The 20,116-nt window shown below is 31.2% G+C and overlaps 3 protein-coding genes across 5 annotated transcripts in view; 2 read left to right on the top strand and 1 right to left on the bottom strand.

The window, feature by feature from the left end:
- Positions 1-20,116, bottom strand: part of LOC147844695 (uncharacterized) — a 50,971-nt gene that overhangs the window by 12,209 nt on the left and 18,646 nt on the right. Inside the window, exons 6-8 of one of the 3 annotated variants that reach the window (XM_087248162.1) lie at positions 15,277-15,327; positions 14,047-14,136; positions 5,774-5,834 (exon numbers count right to left, since the gene is read on the bottom strand). The gene's annotated coding sequence lies outside the window, so the exon portion shown is untranslated. The remainder of the gene's footprint in view (positions 1-5,773; positions 5,835-14,046; positions 14,137-15,276; positions 15,328-20,116) is intronic. The other 2 variants (XM_087248163.1, XM_087248164.1) reach the window with 2 other exon arrangements.
- Positions 6,950-11,229, top strand: spic (Spi-C transcription factor (Spi-1/PU.1 related)). The gene is made up of 5 exons (NM_001004621.3): positions 6,950-7,068; positions 7,299-7,386; positions 8,369-8,490; positions 8,587-8,683; positions 10,577-11,229. Exons 1-5 carry the CDS (start codon positions 7,066-7,068, stop codon positions 11,056-11,058), a joined length of 792 nt encoding a protein of 263 aa, NP_001004621.2. The 5' UTR covers positions 6,950-7,065; the 3' UTR covers positions 11,059-11,229.
- spi2 (Spi-2 proto-oncogene) lies at positions 12,941-18,682 on the top strand. Its single transcript, XM_087248161.1, has 5 exons — positions 12,941-13,082; positions 14,050-14,146; positions 15,283-15,386; positions 16,579-16,720; positions 16,961-18,682. Exons 1-5 carry the CDS (start codon positions 13,080-13,082, stop codon positions 17,272-17,274), a joined length of 660 nt encoding a protein of 219 aa, XP_087104287.1. The 5' UTR covers positions 12,941-13,079; the 3' UTR covers positions 17,275-18,682.

Below are 20,116 nucleotides of genomic sequence, written 5' to 3'. Positions count from 1 at the left end.
ACGTTGTGCATTTCGCTGCGTTCATACTTTAAAACATAATAGTAAGTCTAAATTCAAATGTAGCATGTACTCAGTATGTGATTTTGGATGTATGGATTCTTTCTACATTTTACACAACAATATACAGGATTTTTGAAGGTTTCACAAAGTAAAATTTAAGACTTTTTCATTTGTATTGAGGGCTAAATGCTAAGTATTTTTTTTAATGGCAAAAAAAAATTTTTACATAAAAAATAAATAAATTTACTTGCCCCATCAAAAAACTAATTCTAATGATCTATTTCTTAGTCACATATTTTAAATAACGTGTCAAAACAAGCAGACCCTAGTTGAATACAAAAATATTTTTCAACATAAAAAAAAAAACTTTTTAAAAACTAAATGTATGGACAACATGCATGGTTATAAATATAGTTTTGCTAAAAGTTTGCTGAGATGTATTGTTGGCAGCTGATTGGATGTGTGTTGTACTGATTGGGTAGCTTTACATAAACAAGGGAAAATTAAGATCCGTTTAAAATGATTTAAGACCTACAAAACAATATTTCAGGCCTAACATTACGTTTTTGAAATTTTAAGACATTTAAGGACCTTTTAAGAGCCTGCAGATACCCTGATGTAGGAAACGTACAGTTTGTGCAGCATCACTAAGTAGTAATGGGATATCAGGAAGTATTTGAAAGGGCAAGACAAATGACATTCATCCACTCATTTGCAAAACAAGCGAAAGACGTTTGAAATCAACAAAATGAAAAGAAAAAAAATTTGGGATAAAAACATAAAGATTTAAATCATTCACATGAAGCCTTAAAGCATAGAACGTTAGTTTTAATATAAAATACTGTAGATGCACTGATTTTTCTTTCTTACATACAGTCTTTTACTTTAGTCATGTCTGAAGCCTGAATAAGACAACAATTGAATAATGCAACAATTTCAATGTACTTTTGAAGGGAAAATTATTAATATATTAATTGGAAACTATTATTTATATTCTATATTGGAAACTATATATATATATATATTCCAAATTATATTCAACAGGGAAATTCTTATAGCAAATCGTATTATTCTTTGTTCTTCAGAACAAAAGAGTGTTATTCAATGACATGCCACCTAATTAACCCAGCTTGCCTAGTTAAGGCCTAGTTAAGTCTTTAAATTGCACTAAATACTGTGGTATGTTACATTAGTTATTAGAATTATTAGAATTAGAATTATATTAGTTATTAGAAATTACTTATTACTATTATTTTTTTTTAAATATATACATACATACACACACACACATATATATATATATATATATATATATATATATATATATATATATATATATATATATATATATATATATATATAAACCAGAAGCTTTTAACAGCGGTATTCTATTGTCACCTAGAATGGCTAAGCTCTGCTAGTGGTTAACTTCAGCAGGCAGCTTGAGTGACCTGTTTACCTGTGCCCGCAACTTTGGGAACTTATTTTGATTAAGTGCCAGTAAATAAAGAAGTTGAATAGGAGCTATGCTGTGGTTATGCCCTTCCCTCATTGGGTTTGGTATTAATGGCCCTTTTGAATAGACGGCTTGAAGAGAAGGGGAAGGAAAGCAGCTCTTTGTTTGAAAAGATAAAGCCCTCGCTACTGCTGCACTACAAAATGTAAATACTTTGGCAGGCGTGACACACGAACATAAATTCATAAACCAGTAAAAAAAATAACTCAAACATTTGGAAAGATGCAGACGGATTCAAAAGGCTTATTTTAAGGGAATCATTCTTTCAGTCACTGTTTTTATTTTGCATTGTTAAATGCTCAGGTATTATCGTTCACTAATTTAAAATGTCAGATGGTGACTTGTTAAAGCTCTTTACCGCTTGACAGGTTTTATGTAAATGTGCTGACGATTAAAGTGAAAATGTTTAGACCTTGTGATGTAGAGCGGAGGAAAGCTCCTCAAACACTTCAAGCAGAGTTTCCCCACATTTTATCATCCGCAACAGACAGGAAAAACAATTCCACAGTTCGCCACACAAGTGCACAAAACAGTTACAAACCTGTCCATAAAAAAAGAGAGATGAAAACCAGTGTGCCCAGTGTAAATAAAACATGCTTGTGATATACTGCATATTTTATGTTATTCACAGTTTTTTTTTTACACAAAAGCAGCATTTTAATATATATATTGTTAAATTATTTGTTTCAAATAACAGAAGTTTATCTTAAAAAAAATCTACAGTACTTCTTAAGGAATGAAATATCTCACAAAAAGCTTCAACAAAAAAAATGAAATGATAATTATAAGAAGAGTTATTAAAACTTAAGCAACATATATTCTTAAGGTCAGTGGTAAGTAGCGATGCACAATATTGGAAGACACTGGCCTTGCAATATTTAGTTTTTCTGTGATATGAATATAGTTTTTAGCTTAATATTTGGAAATATTTCATAGTTTTATTTTGGTTAGGCTGATTTTGCAGGGGGGAGTGCATCTGGACACAAAATTGTCCAAAAATATGCAAAATACAATACACAAATTAAATCACAGATAAAAAAAAGAAAAGAAAGAAACAAACAGCACTTTTATAGTTTTCTAAGGAGTCTAACAGTATTGATGTACAGAAAGTCAGTAATTAAATGTAAAATAACATGTTCTAAACTGTCGTTCCTGGTTAATTGTAATCCCAATTTTGTATGGTTGATTCTGCAATGGGACTATTGCAGATTCGTACATTGCAATATCAATGCTAAAACCATATATTGTGTAGGCCCTAATGTAACACTGATATTTGAAATTGTAATATTACTTTACATTACTTATTTTACATTACTATACACTCTTTTATTCTGTATTTTTGATCAAATTAATGTTATTTGGCTTAAATCTGTGTTTACTGAGTTTGTTGGTTACATTTATGTTTGTCTTACAAATGAGGACAAATGAACAAAACAACAACATAAAAGCAACAATTTGTCTGAGTGAGAGATCTTGGGAAGTAGAAAAAAATTCAGCAAAAAAAAGATTTGTGTGTGTCTACATCAAAATATGCAAAAAAAAGTATTAATTAAACTAATGTATATCATTCATTTATTCATTTTCTTTTCAGCTTAGTCCCTTTATTAATCTGTGGTCGCCACAGCAGAATGAACCGTCAACTTATCCAGCATATGTTTTATGCAGCGGATGCCCTTCCAGCTGCAACCCACCACTGGGAAACATCCATATACGCTCATTCACACACATACACTATGGTCAATTTTAGCCTACCCAATTCACCTGTACCACATGTCTTTGGACTTGTGGGGGAAACCGGAGCACTCGGAGGAAACCCACGCAAACACAGGAAGAACATGCAAACACCACACAGAAATGCCAAATGACCCAGCCAAGGCTCGAACCAGTTACCTTTTTGCAGTAAGGCAAGTAAGTTTTGCAGTAAGTCAAAAGCCTCGTTTATTATTTTCCTCAATTTCTGTTTAACGGAGAGATTTTTTTCAACACATTTCTAAACATATTTTAATATAAGTTTTAATAACTTATTTATAATAACTGATTTATTTTATTTTTGCCATGATGACAGTAAATAATATTTGACTAGATATTTTTTAAGACACTTCTATACAGCTTAAAGTGACATTTAAAAGCTTAACTAGGTTAATAAGGTGAACTAGGCAGGTTAGGGTAATTAGGCAAGTTATTGTATAATGATGGTTCAGTCTGTAGACTATCGGAAAAAACTATATAGCTTAAAGGGGCTAATAATTTTGACCTTAAAATAATGTTGAACAAATTTAAAACTGCTTTTATTCTAGCCAAAATAAATAAATAAATAAATAACACTTTTGCCAGAAGAAAAATATTATTGGACATACTGGGAAAATTTCCTTACTCTGTTAAACATCATTTGGGAAATATTAAAAAAATAAAAATAAATAAATGGGAGGCTAAAAATTCTGACTTTAACTATATATGTAAATAATTTAAGAAATAGTTTAACATTTTACATTTATGTAAATATAATAAATGTAGATATAAATATTGTTATATGATTTTATTTTCAAATTACTTTAAAAAAATGTCAATATATGGGTGAAATGATGTGATTCAGCATCGCAGATATATTTATGTAAAAATAACGTGACATGCTTATTCTGTAATTATATATATATATATATATATATATATATATATATATATATATATATATATATATATATATATATATATATACATACAGTATATCATCTTATTGTTATTTTTGTTGTGTGCCAATATGCCAAAATTATAAATCACAAATTTGATATTCTGCCATTTCACTCAGTTCCTTTTGTAAATCATTGTAAAAAAAAAAAAAAGGAAAAAAAGAAAAGATGCACATTATTTTATGCATATAAATCTGCAACTATTCAAGAAACCTAACCCGCATAACATTAGTTCCAGCCGATTTACAATATAACTGATTAGGCATTGTCATTAAGTTGTTTACACAGTTCTGGGTTGTAAATTTCTAGCCGGCATGCAGCGCACATTTATAATATTGATTATGCACAAACACAGCGATAATCACAGTGGAGTGAAAAGCTGAGGGTCTCATAAACATCTTTTATCAGCAGCCACTTTACTTTCATTCTCTGAAAGGGGAACTTCAGGAGCCAGTCAGTTGATATTTAAAACTTGTGTCATGAGACTGCAAAATGAATGAACTGCTGGTTTATCAGCTTGGAACAATAGAAACGAAGTGCATTGAAATGGCACTAAATCTGAACATTTGTTCTCCTGATACACCAAAAGCATGTCCTTTCCATGTTGTTCTCTGTCTTTTTAGTTGACAATCGCGCTAATATGAATGCCAAATGAATAGAAGAAGGAACTGTTTATTGTGCGTAGGATTGTTGTGAAAATAATGTCTTTTTTGTTTTTTTTCCTGCAAAGGCTTTGGAATCTATTTTTTCGATCAAGACTAAGTAGGATATGTAGGGAAAGAAAAAAAAGAAGAAAAAAAACAAAGTTGGAGAAAATGTTTCTGGATAGATACAGCAGGTCTAAAGATAAACAAGAGAAGTAAAAAAAAACTAAAAAAAAGCACAAATACGTGCGTTATGCGAGTTTTTGGTGTGTGATGAAATGTACATGGTGTGTTGGTAAGAAATGTACATCTCTAAATCGTTTATATGTTTTGAGTTAGGAAAAGACAGATTAAGGAGAGGAATGAAAATTATATAAGAAATAACAACAATAAAATGGGAGTAAACAATCGAGAGTTGAAGTTAATTCAATTCATTTATACATAGATATACTTTAAAAAATGAGACAGAAGTCAATAAAAGTAAAAAAAATAAATAAATAACATTAAATTAAAAAGGCAGAAAATAAGACAGAAGTCTAATACAAAACAGAACAAAAATGTAAAAACAAAACAAATAAATAAATAAATAAAATAAAATTGTAAAAATACAAAACAAAACAAATAAATAAAAATATAGATTTAAAAAAATGTAAAAACAAAACAAATTAGAAAGGGCAAAAAATAAGACAAAAGTCTTAAGGGGGTCACACACCAGAAGCGCCGCTCGACGACGCGCAGCGTCATGCACTACAAAATTCTAAACAGGTTTCTATGAGGGTACACACACCAGCGCCGCAAGTCGGCGGCTGTTGGCAGTGCCCAGCCACGGCTCAGGACACTGTTCATATTTCTGCCACACCATAGAGCACCGTCTGAATAGTTTCATTTAAAATAGCATGTGAATGTGCGCATTTGGTGTGTGATACCTTCAACTGTCATGTGCGCGCCTTGTTGCAGCAGCGTGCAGAGCGTCCGGTGTGTGATGCCCTTGACACAAAACAGAACAAAAAAATGTTAAAACATTAAAAAAAAACAAAGCAAATTAACTTAAAAAAATTGTAAAAACACAAAACAAAACAAATAAATAAATAATTTTTAAAAAATTCTAAAAACACAAACCAAACAAAACATGTTAAAACATAAAAAACAAAGCAAATCAATAAAAAATAAATAAATAAATAATAATAATAATAATTTAAAAAATTGCAAAAACACAAAACAAATAAATAAATAAATAAATTGCAAAAACTAAACAAAACAAATAAATAAATAAAAAATAAACTGTAAAAACACACAACAAAACAAACAAAAACAAAAAAATTATAATAAAAAATTTAAAAATATATAACTTTATAAAGCAAATAAATAAAAAATTTAAACCGTAAAAAACACAAAACAAACAAAACAAATAAATATGTATTTTTGAATTATAAAAACAAATCAATTAAATAAATATTTTATTGTAATTATTCTAAAAAACACAAAACAAAACAAACAAAACAAAAAAATGATTAAAAAAATTAAATGTAAAAACATAAAACAAAACAAAATGAAAAAAAAAATATATATATTGTAAAAAACAAAAACAAACAAAAAAAATCCACAAATGCTTTTTTCACATGCACAGAATCTGATAAAAAAAATAATAAAATCGCCATTTAGATTTTATAGATTTGCATGAAAGTCCATATAAACATGTTACACCTCAGATAAGATTTCTAAGCAATCCCGTTTTTTAATACCCTCGTGTGATTATTTGTTATTGTCTGATGCATCTCCTTTTTTTTTTTTTTTTACAGGACCAATAAACTAAAGTGCCGTTGAAAGCTTCTAAGCAGAAATGCAAATGTTTTCACAAAGGAGAGGGAATCCAAAAATAAACTAGTGGTTAGTCCCTCGTTCTTTTTTTCTTTCCTTCTCGCTCTATCTATTTTTTCATGGATGGAGATATGGAGATTACAGGAATGAGAGGCTATGAGCTTAACCTGGTCTTCATTTCCAAAAAGAGAAGTAAAGTATCATTGACTGCTCCATGTTATGTTGACGTGACACATTTAAATGGACTCAAGTATAAAACTGGCCGCATTGCCATGTTGGCCAGTAAAACAGTAGTGCTTCTACAATATATCTTGTCCATTATAATCACTGCATGAGGACATTTCCAGTTGAACACAGTTGAGCTCTACATAGATGAAGTGTTAGATTTGTCAAGGCCAGAATGGTGAGTTCTTTTGACTCAAGCATCTTCTAGTAAGGTTGAAATTGTATTTATTTGCTTCATTATTTTAAACCTATTATTTAAAATTAAACTTAAACTCTAATTATATATTATATTATGTTCTATTATATTATATTATATTATATTATATTATATTATATTATATTATATTATATTATATTATATTATGTAATTCTGAAATGATCATATTTGTATATTTTTTTCTCTCACAGGGGTCTCTTGAAAATGATATCAATCAAGATTTTCAGGATGCCATTGATGTTATTCAGCGTCATTCTCAGATACGGCACTATGACACAGGTAGATTTAATAAAATATGATGTTTTTACACATGGTTTTACACTTCTATTATCACTTGAAGTGTTAAGTATGTTTTTTTTTTTTTTTTGGAAAATGACATTAATAAAACCTCTGCTTTTCAGTAACATGAAATTATAACCATCATTTATTATTATTAATAGTAATTATTATTACTAATACTACTGTTACTATTTGTATAGTTATTATTACTATTACTATTATTAATACTACTAAAGCTACTACCACAACAATGTTATTAGTATTATTGTGATTATAATTAGTATGACTATATTTAATGAATATATTTAATGTTTTATTATTACATTTATAAATACTACTACTGGTATTTTAAATGTTGTTAATTAAAAGTGTATTGATATAATATCATTATCATTCCTATTATTTTATCTATTGCTTTATATATTATTTTATATTAGTGCTTAGATATTTAAATTCATATATCATTGCTATAATTTCTCTCTCTCTCTCTCTCTCTCCTCTCTCTCTCTCTCTCTATATATATATATATATATATGTATGTATGTATGTATGTATGTATGTATATATATATATATATATATATATATATATATATAATATATGGATTCATGTGTGTATTGAATCTACAATGTACACACACACACGTATATGATGTCAATATTTTTTGTCTAATATTTCAGATTTTACATGAGATTTATCACAGCATTTGTACAGAATTATTTAATAGATTTGACTGTTAGTATCAAAATTGTTTACATTTTTATATCATCATACTTACAATTACTACACTCTCAAAATGCTGGGTTGTTTTCATTGGATCAAAAACAGACATACCTCATTTTGGATTAAAAAAAAGATTTAAATCATTTAAATTTTATCTCCCCCCAAAAACCCAACATTTAGTTTGATCCAACGCTGCAATTATTCATGTGTACTGTTATCGTTTTACTATTGCATACCTATTGTTAACATTTTCTTTTAGAAAATAAATACTATGAGAATCTGGAAAGTCAGCAGTCATCTGTGAGACATGCCATCTCATACTATCAGTTCACACCTCATTTCGAGCCTCCAGGATCCACATATGACTGGAATGAATCCTCAGTGAGTTTACAACTCATTCAGCTGTTAGTTGTGATGCTTTTAATCTTGTATTTTTTGTAACTGGAAACCTGTCTGTTTGTCTGTGTGTGTCTGCAGTCGTGGCCTCATGTTATCCCGGACGTGTCTCTTGGGTCTTTGTGTTCTACTGAGACTTCATCGTTTTACGCTAATTTACCACAGCGGCACGGGAAAGGTGACATATTATTACATGTTTTTAGTCTGTACTTTGTTTTTGATTCATTTTGTGCTTGAATAACAGTTTTGATTTTTCACAATTTGAAAATAATCGAAGCCTCATAATGCATTCAGGTCTGTTTTAACCTGAAGGAAACAACAACTACAATAACAAAGTTTTCAAGGCAGGCTATAAATCCTTACAAATGTCAAGACTCCAAATATACAAATAGTTATTATTATTCTGAAATGTAAATTTATTTTAAGTAGATTTAATTTATTTTAAGTAGATCTAACGGTAACATTTTACAATAAGGTTGTATTAGTTAATGTTAGTTAATGCATTTAATAACGTCATAAACGAACATTGAACATTATATTTATCGCAGTATTTGTTCATGTTAGTTAAAATTTGTTGTTGGTTCATGTTAGATGGTGCAATAACTAATGTAAACAAGCCTGAATTTGGGTTTTAATAATGCATTAATAAATGCTGAACTGATTAAGAAATGCTGTACAAGTATTGTTCATAATGATTATCATTCAATCAATTTATTTAATTTTCTGCTTATTCCCTTTATTAATCTGGGGTCACCACAGCGGAATGAACCGCCAACTTATCCAGCATATGTTTTACACAGCAGATGCCCTTCCAGCCGCAACCTACCACTGGGAAATCATAATTATTTTATGTTGCTAAATACATTAACTAATGAAACCTTATTGCAACGTGTGACCAATATAACCATCAAAACAGCTTGCGTCTGGTTCCTTTTGAACAAATTATTAAAGCATGATAAATGTAAATGGATTTCATTCACATATTTGTTCAACATTATAAAATAAATACTTCATATTAGCGTATTGGAATGATTTCTGAAGGACTGTGTGAGACTAATGGCTGCTTAAAATCCAGCTATTACAAAAATAAATGACCATTTTAAAATCTTGTTATTATGCAAAATTAAATAAAATATTATTATGCACATTAAATGTTTTATTTAATAACTTTCCAGTGTAAAATATTACTTTTCATGTCTTTTTTTTATTTTTTATTAATATGTAGGTTTCATACAGTAAATGCAAACTGCTGCTGAGCAATCATGAATAACACATTAGAAATTTAAATCAGTTTCACTTCACAAAATGGAGTAAATATCTTTAATTTTCAGACATGGCCAAAATTGTTGTTGTTAGCCCTCCAGTGAAGGAAGCAAATCCCACAGTCATCACATAAATAACTTATGGTTAATAAAATAAGTACTGAATAATTGAAAAAAATACTGATATTAAATGATTGAACATGATAATACTCTCGAATTGTGGTTCAGAAGAAGCATAAACTAGGCATACTAACTAATCAAACTGGCCTGAACTAAATTGAAGTGTACCAACAATTTTGCCCATATCTGTGTTTATAAATATATTAAATCAGAGTGTTTACAGCTTTTCAATGAATTTATAATATGATTACAAACAAATTAAGATGCTAAAAACATGCTTTTCCACATGCCATCATTAATAATTCATTCTGTAGAAAGTACTGATATATTAGGCCTTAGTTACAAAACTTAAACCTTAAAATCCATTGAATGACACATTATCAAGCCAATTTTATATTATATATAACTTTACATGTTAATTTTATTAATTAAGTTATTTAATTAGTTTATATTTTGACTTCCTAGCAACACCTTGCAACCTATGGTTGTAATATAACCTCAGAATAAAAATAAAAAACATACAGATTTTAATTGCATTATGAGAGTTAAACATAAAAAAACATAAAACTACTCATGTGTGTCGATGAATCCAACTGTACAGCACTTCCACGCTTCATAACTCTGAACAAAGCTGAGTTCTTCATTACACAGAAGTACTAAAAGCATTGTCCATTTCTCTTCCTCATCAGGCCGCAAGAAACTACGTTTATATGAGTATCTGCACGAAGCTCTTCACGATGACAACATGGGCGACTCCATCCAGTGGACGGACCGAGGCAGCGGAGTCTTTCATTTCATTTCCAAAAACAAAGAGAAACTGGCCGAATGCTGGGGTCAGCGCAAAGGCAACCGCAAAACCATGACCTACCAGAAAATGGCCCGCGCTCTTCGCAACTACAGCCGCACGGGAGAAATCGTGAAGGTGCGCCGCAAACTCACGTATCAGTTTAACCCAGCGATACTGCAGCGCTTGAGCTCACTGTCAGGCTACAGTTCGGGCCCTTCGTCCAGAGAAATACCGCTCCATCAGCCTGGCTCTGCGGAGCATGTGTACTACAGTTCTCCTCTACAGGACTGCCATTACTGGTATGGTCAATACTCATATCAGACCGAGTATGATCTCGCTACTGTACTCACAATGGATCCTAAAACTGCAGTTTCAGCTCAATGATAGTCAGGAGTACAATCTCTGTCCTTTAAAAGATTGGAGATGCACTGCAATCAATAATGACGTAGTAAACGTGAAGAAAAAAGATGTTTTTGCTACTGTGTATTAAGAGTTCATGCATGTAAATGGTACTGTTTGGAGTCATCAAGGATGCATTAAATTGATCAAAAGTTATTGTAAAGACTTATTGATTTAATGATAGCTTAATGATAATGACTTTTTTAATGATTTCTAACATACAAATCTAATTTGTTTGTTTGCTTGTTTAGACTTAATTAATCCCAAAGGGAAATTCACGTCACAGCAGAGTTCTCCATACTATAAAATAAATTACTTGTATAAAGAGGCAATTATATTAATAAAATTCAATTCCTACTGCACATCTTTGTTTCAAACAACGAGTAGATACTAGTCCATTAGTCCATATCTACAGTACTAATGCTATTAGAATTCTGCATAATTCATCTAGTATGATTTACTATACAATCTGATCACTGTTGGTAAAAATGACTTCCAGTCAACTTTTGTTTATAATTTATTTTAAAAAATTAACAAGTACAAGGATATGTACAAAATATTATATTTAGATATGCAAATTTAAATAGATAACTTTCAATTCATAAAAAGTAACAACAGATGGTTTAACATGATTTCCATTAAAATATTTATACACTTCTTAATATAATATGAAGAAATATTTTAAATCAAAGTTTACAATTATTTCTAAAGGACCATTTGAATATTAATTGACATTATCATTGTTTTTCGATATAAAACTAAAACGACTAAAATCAAATAAATGAAACAAACCCAAACAAACAAATAGATAAGCTAATTTAATAAATAAATAAATATACAAACAAAAACAAACACACCTTACTGACAACAAACTTTTGAACAACAATGTGTAAACATTATCTGGAAACTGAAAACAGATTAATGTTTGTTTTATGCACAAAATATTGATCCAAATAACATTTATTTTTACAAAACAGCAAAAAAAAATATATATATATATTTTTACGCATAACTTTTGACAAAAGGTTTCAAGTTGTTAAAAGTTTTTAACTTCACACCTTTGTAGATTTCAAAAGTCTTTAAAAATCACCATGTTTAACGGCAACTGCAAAAATGATCCAGCTTCTTCTATTCAATAAAATCATATTCATGCTCTAATCTGCTGTTTGTGTCTAGCCAGCCTTCTACTTCTTTTTCAACTTGTTTACATAGTATCATACATGTATCGCTCAAATAAACTTCTCTATCTTGAACAATCCCTTTTCATTTGTTTATGAAACTCTCGACTGTAATCGGTGTGCGCTGTATAAACATTTACGCTGATTTCTTTGCAAATACACTGGGCCGAGCTCATCTCATTTCACAGAGATACGATTGTTTGTGACTGCTTTGTGTGTGTTGTATTACAAACCGATCTCAAATCACCTTCCTCTTTGTAAGATAGCAATGAAACACTAATGCGGTGCGGCTGTATAATAATTTCCATACTGGACAATAAACACAGGTCTCTTACAGACTTTATGATTGAAGTTTTGCGAGCATGTTTTCTTGATTTTAGAGCTCTAGATTAATTTAACAGGAATGAATGTGCGTGGGTTTAGTTCTGTCTGTGTGTCATTGTTAACTGGTGGTGGCTGTTATCTCTAAAAGTGGAGAGGATGTGGTTACTGGTTCCATAAAGGTGGAGGTTAGAGATGTGTGTTCAAGATCATGATGTGTGTATGTGTGTGTGAGAATGGTTGGGCCCACAGAAGCTGTGGTTTTGGGTAAAAAAAAAAAAAAAAGTCTGGTTATTTATGTATGGTCGTAGATCACTGTAGAAAGGTCCGTTCACTCACTTATAAAATGAGTCTGAAACATTTGAGCAAGCACAGTTTACTTTGTAAAGCACATGGCACATAAACAGTAATAGTTTAGCCTTAACTTATTGGTTATTGGTTATTCATTAACAGATTGACACTTGTAACAGGAAAAGCTACAGTGAGGATCACATCTGTAACACTAATATGGTAAGAATCAATGTTTTGTTGTTTTATGTTGCCGTTTTTTATGGTGTCCTTGTTGTGTAGTTGCACATTTAGATAACAAGAATTGGTCATTCACAACATACTTGCTATATGCTTTAGTGTTGTTTAGAGCATGTAAAAAGTGTAAATATATACAGTGATTAGTCGACTTTACTTTAAAAATTAAGTGAGCAAATCCATTTCCTTAAAGGTGTTAAGTAAATGCAGCTAAGCATAATATTAAAAAGTAACAAATCACTTTAACAGTGTAATTATGCATAAGGTCAAAGGTGTCCATATCACATTACATTTACAAAAGTGATGTATTATACAAGTGCAAGTAAACTGTTTCCATCACTTTTGTGAAATTAAAATATCAAAATATGGATGAAATAATGTTCCGGTACCTTTTAGTATAACTGATATATTCATGTAATAAATAAACCAACATACTTATTCCGACCAGTCCTTAAAAAAATAAGTGATTAAACTAAATTTTATCACACTTTTAATGACTAAAAACTCTTTAACAACAAAAGATTTAAAATGACAATTTCTGAATATTTTGCTGCACTGTGATCCTTAAATGGAATATTTTAACATGCATTAAAAATATATAGATTTTTTGTTGCTTGCTTAAAGTACTTATTTAAAATGAGCTGCAACAACACAACTCTTGAGTTTTTGGGGAACAACTTAATTGTTTTTGTGCAATCCACTTAAATTAGCAAATGTACTTAATATTTTAATAAATAAAAAAAAAACGTAACTAAATCGATTTGTGTTGGGACAACATAAAGACATTGTGTGAAACCCAGCATTTTTTTACAGTGTCACCAAAGGATTATTTTTCTAAATGTTGCATTTTCAAATTTATTTTCTGGTATATCAGCTATTGTGTCATTGCAAGCCAAATACTTGGTAGATCATTATTTTGTGTGAGATCAAAATATATATTTCTTCTTACCAGAACAGTCCGCAGGATTATCAGACGGATTTGGAGGTGATTCTGGAATTTCTAGAGGAGCACTACAGGCAGGAATCTCACAGAAAAGCTCTATGGGACAGTAAGAAAACAGCTTAAAGGAACAGCTCAACCAAAAACGAAAAATCTGTCATTATTGACACACCAATGCATGTCAACAAATGCAGACCATTTGTCACCAGTGAACAATTTGCATGTCAAATATTTTATTATTTAATATTAAATTTAATATAAGCATGCTTAAAATCTACTACAAAATCTACTTGATATACTACACTGTAAAAAATGATTTATTGGATTTACAATTTTTTTAAGGTAAGTGGTTGTAGTATATGGGCTGAATTTAAAGAAATTAAATTTAGAATTGTTCAACTTGGGCGACGCAGTGATGCAGTAGGTAGTGCTGTCATGTCACAGCAAGACGGTCGCTGGTTCCAGTCTCGGCAGGGTCAGTTGGCGTTTCTGTGTGGAGTTTGCATGTTCTCCCTGCGTTCACGTGGGTTTCCTCTCGGTGCTCCAGTTTTCCCCACAGTCCAAAGACATGCGGTACAGGTAATTTGTGTAGGCTAAATTGTCAGTAGGGAATGAGTGTGGATGGATGTTTCCCAGAGATTGGTTGCAGCTGGAAGGGCATCCGCTGCGAAAAACATGTGCTGGATAATTTGGCGGTTCATTCCACTGTGGCGACCCCGGATTAATAAAGAGACTAAGCTGAAGAAAACATTAATGAATGAAATGTTCAACTTAATTTGTTTGTTTAAATTCAGCCCATATAAATTGTTTGCAACAACTTACCCTAAATTTGTTTTGCAAATCCAATGAATATTTTTTTCAGTGTACCATTGTTTGTTACAAATGAATAATTACAAATTAATAACATTCAAGATTAATTAATAACATGCAAGTCACAATAATAAATCATCACAAACAAATACAAAGATTTTCTTAGAAACAAAACCACAGTACAGTAATTTGTTTTATCATTGTTCTTTTTATACTGAACTAATTTAATTGAACATTGATTTAAACAAATTGTTTTATTTTAATACCAATTAACATGCACCTGTTGCTCTGAAAACATTGCAGTGAAAAAGGTGTGGAAAGAACCTTTACTCAGAAATTGCTAAAGTTTTACACACAATGGAAAAGAACACCGACTTTAGGGGTTAGGATGCCTGCCTGTTATTACCACTAACTCTTTTTCTAACACACCTGCAGTGACGGATCTCTCTGTCACATCATCCAGTGGCTCTGTGGACACTTCTGCAGAGAAACGGCCAGATGAGGAGAATTTCATCAAAGTTTCAGGACAGGAAACTCAGGTGAAACATTCATGTTAACACTTTGTGTCATTCCTTTTAAGAAATAATGGTACAAAACTGTCACTGGGACAGTACACTTTCAAAAGGTACATGTGCTTGTACCTAAAGGATCCACATTGGTATTTTAAAGAAATGAGTTCACCCAAATATAAAAATCCATCCTCTGTGCTTATGGCATTCTTCTTTTAGACAAACACAACCAGAGTTGTTGTATAATAGTGTTGGGTAGAGTGGCTAATAGTGTTGGTAGTGGCCCTTTTTAAAAGCTAAAAGTAAGTAAAACATCTTACACCACCAAGTGGTTAACACTGTCTTGTGAAGCAGATTGATGAGTTTTCTTAATGGTATATACAGGAATCAGAGATTGAAATACATTCAATACCTTTTTTTAAGACTCTTTGCATACATTTACAGACATTATTACCAGTAACATTGCAGACACTTTAACTTGCAGTATATTTACTAAATACTGATTTAGAAAGAAACGAATCCTAAACTAAAAGTGTATTTATATACTAAATAAAAATGGTAATCCAGCAGGTGGTGCCTTTACAACAGCAGGAAAAACAGTGTTTCCCTAGTTACTATAGTAAACATAGCAGCATGATGTCAAATCTAGCAGGATTTGTTTGATTTCATAAACTACACAGCATCCCATTATTCAAAGGTAATCAGGCGTACTTTAGCATACTTATACCAAATTTATTACCTTGAAATACTTTTTAAGGGCCTTAAATTTCCCTAGATTTATTTATCGATTTTTTATACTTTTTAAGACCTCGCTGACAACCTCTAATAAAATATTTTAAATGTTTAAATTAGAAAAAAAAAATCACTGACTTCCGCTGGAATATGATATGTGATAACGTCCTGGCATCATACAGCTTAGTTTTATTATTAATTTATGTGCTTTTGAAAACTATAAACAAGGGCCACTACCCAGAATGCATTAAAGAGCCAGGATAAAACTGAAAGCTCTTCTGACTGTGTTGGTCTGCATACGGTCATCTCAAGGGTTAATAAATTATGAGGACATTGACATTTTTGGTGAACTATTGCTTTAAATGTACATATTAGTACCGGGAATAGACATTATTTGCACTTAAAGTGGACAAAAAAAAGGCTGTTTTATATTTCTTAGAGCGCTGAAACTTTTCATTTCTGAATCCAAACACTTTTGTTCAACGAACAGGTCATGGAATCTTTGCCCAAAGCAAACATATCGGACGGGCGAGGAATAAACACCCTAAAGGCAGCAGAAAGCCCTTTAATTCTGCATGCGACACCTGAAAAGCGTGTCAAGTCACTGCCCAGCAGTACAACTGCAGAGAAAGGTCAGTTCTGCTTTTGTGGTTTATTTAGATGTTATCTCAAAGTGAAGAATAACCTGTAGGGGAACTGCAGCTCGTCCTGCCCATAACTGCCAACCCAGAATCTCAGTTCTCCCTCATTTTGTCTGGCCTTCAGATGCTTATCTTAATTACACCTATCATAATACCTGCTTGATGGGAAATGCTTTCCATAGGCCTTCATGCATAAACAGTTTGACCACAATCATCTGTATATGATTGCAGGGAAAAAGCTGCGTCTTTTTCACTTCTTATTTGAGATGCTGGAGGATCCAGATATGGCGCATTGTGTATCCTGGGTACCAGCTTCGGTTGGTGTTTTCTGCTTTTCTGCTAAAAACAAGGAGCATGTGGCGGAGCTGTGGGGTCAAAGGAAGGGGAATCGAATGCCTATGACCTACCAGAAAATGTCCCGGGCCTTGCGAAATTATAGCCGCTCGGGGGAGATCATTAAAGTGAAAAAGAAACTGACTTACCAGTTCAGTGTCACTACACTTTCTACTTTACAGAGCCAGCGTGGTGCAAAGAAAGCAGCGTGAGGATCCAAATGAGAGATGAATGACCTCATTATTTCGCACTCTTGTGATATCTTAATTGCCTTGGTAAGAGGAGGAGGGTTAAATTGGTTTCTAATTTTCTTTCTTGATGGTCAGCCGATTATGCTCAGCGAAAAGATGACATTTAGGATTTGTACTTGTTCTGCACTTTGAATATCCCCATGCAGATAAAAAGTCTTTAAAATGTATTGGTGTATGTTTTATTTTTATTTTTTTTACACTTGCAAAAGTTATGTACTAACCAAAACAAATAAAAACAGACCATTATCTCCTACTTCCCGCATTGTTCACTTGTCTCCAGTAGGTGGCAAAGCTGATACACTGCTTTTATTCTGATTGTGACTTCTTTGCTACTGTTGTATTTCTTTTGTGTGTGTTTTTATTCTAGGTTACAACTTAAATCTGAATTATCAATTAGCTGGCATAAAAACACATTGACCATTTTACAGTGCTCAGCATATATAAGTTGACCCCTCACAAATCTATCTTTTACATTCTTATTTTTATTAGGAAGCTAAACAATACTATATTGGTGCATTTACATTAGATTAGTCAATACTAAAGCTAAATCTGGAGCTTATCTAACAAAATAACTTACTATAACAGTCCAAAAACTAATACAGCAAATGTATATGTTACAGAAAATTATTAAATAATTTTTCTTTAAAGAGAAAAAAATCAAGAGAAGCAACATAATTGAAAAAAATTGCAATATTTTGCTTGAATTTAATAGCTTTATCCTTTAATTTCTAAATTTGTTTGGTGACTAAAACACTATTTTAATAAATATATTTGTTTGTTTAAATGCACAAAAAAAACATTGCCTATATTCACTGAGAAATAGATAAAATAATGATTTTCAAAATGGGGTGCACTCAATTATGCTGAGCTCATGTATATAATAACATAAAATAAAAATATAATCTCATAATTTTGTATTTTCAGGTTTCTTTTTAAGTGTAGTTGATGTTTTGATAATGAATCTTCTGTTTTTGTTACTTTTATTAGTCTTTTTGTATTATTGATTTACTTTATAATGTCTTTTTTATAATACAATTCATTATATTTCAGATTATTATAATCCTCTTTCTGACAAACATGCACACTTATTGGTTCGACATATAGTGGTATTGTAATACTGTAAAAATCAATTCATTATTATTTAGTGCACTGCGATCCATTAACAGACTCCCTTAACTGCCTGCTCAACCAAATGGTTCATCATATTTTGACTGTTAAAGTCATTTAAAGAATGACTGTTTTAAATAATGGTTTACACTACACAGCATAATACACTTGGTTTTGGTTTTATTGAAAAAAAACAAAATAATAAGTTTCACATGGAGTCTTTTTTGTGGCATACTTCAAAAATAAAGATGATTCAGTATTCAAATTTTTTTTGTTTATGTTTTTAAATAAATTGCCTTACATAAGTCTTACACTTCATATTTTTCAGATTTTTCATAGTATATGTATTAATTAAAGTAATTTTACCAATTTTATATGGAGGCGACTATTTGCTAAGAGGAAAATATAGAGTTGTCTAAGCAATATGTGCTTTTTTACAGAGAAGGAGGCACCTTTATTAGGCCATGTGCCGTTTAATAAATGTTCTTTAAGCCGAGCCATGAGGTCAGAGAATATGGGTGAAGCAGGGCGACTAACATTGTAAATACAGATTATTTATATTAAGATGTCACTAACATTTAACACCAGGTGGAAAATAACTGTTTATAGAATATTTGTTATTCTTATTATCCTTAATAAATACCCATGAGTCACTTGTGACTTTATATCTCATTTTATATATTTTATTTTAATTTTTTAACAAAAAATATTTCCTTTCTATTACAAATAAATGTGTCCGGACTAAAGAATACCGTTTTCACACAGTTTACAGGTAGCTCACATGCTCAGTATACTGGATCACTTCAGTATGCTCACCATGTTACATAATTGTCCCCTTCTGGCCATGTATTTCATGTGTTAGACCATGTTGTGCTTTCACGCACTTTACTGCAGAAGTGTGCGATTTATCTTTAAATCACTCTAACATATCAAACATTTGTAGAGGTTGATATTTCAGAAATAATGAGGTGTTTTAAAAAATGCATTGAGTGTGTTAGCGACATTAGGAGTTAAGAAATGCAATACAAATTTTTTCTTGATGGGGCAGTTAACAGAGTTAAAATGGCAAGAATGAATTCAAATATGTCTGACAAGATTTTTGTCTTCTGTGATTCACGTTTAAAAATAAAATACTAAAATTTTAATGTGGCATCCTCGAATACATTATTCCCTCTCTGAGAAAAATCTATCCAACCTTTTGTGATGACTATCTCTAAACATTATGCAATATTTGAACATTTTAGCATAACAAATGTCCTGTCTGAAGCACTAAATCTGCATCTGCAGTCTTTCTTTACAATAAATGTCACTTGGTTTAAGATTCTGTTACACACTGCCATGAATGCATGCATTTTAAAGTATGGCTGAAGAGCTTCTGGAGCCAAGGGAAGCAGCTGTTGAGGTTGTTCTCTTGACGGACATCAGTGTGTATCCTTAACCTGTTAACAGCACCTACTAAAAGACAGATTCTTCTCTCTGACTGACTAAGCGGCCACTGGGTGCTACTCGCGCATGCTAATCTGCCTTTCAGAGATAGCGTTTATAGTCTCTCCCTTTATAGTCCCTCAATGACTTATTCACAGAGAGCAGAGGAATCTATTTCTGCAGCGACTATTCATAGTTTCCATTCTGAATGGCTATATCTAAAGCATTGGCTGCTCTAGGGAGAAACTCCATTCTGTTGAATATTAATGAG

Source organism: Danio rerio, chromosome 4 (assembly GCF_052040795.2).
Source record: "Danio rerio strain M-AB ecotype USA chromosome 4, GRCz13ab, whole genome shotgun sequence".
NCBI lineage: Eukaryota > Metazoa > Chordata > Actinopteri > Cypriniformes > Danionidae > Danio > Danio rerio.
The sequence above is the reverse complement of the archived record's forward strand: the minus strand, read 5'-3'. Positions and strand labels throughout refer to the sequence as shown.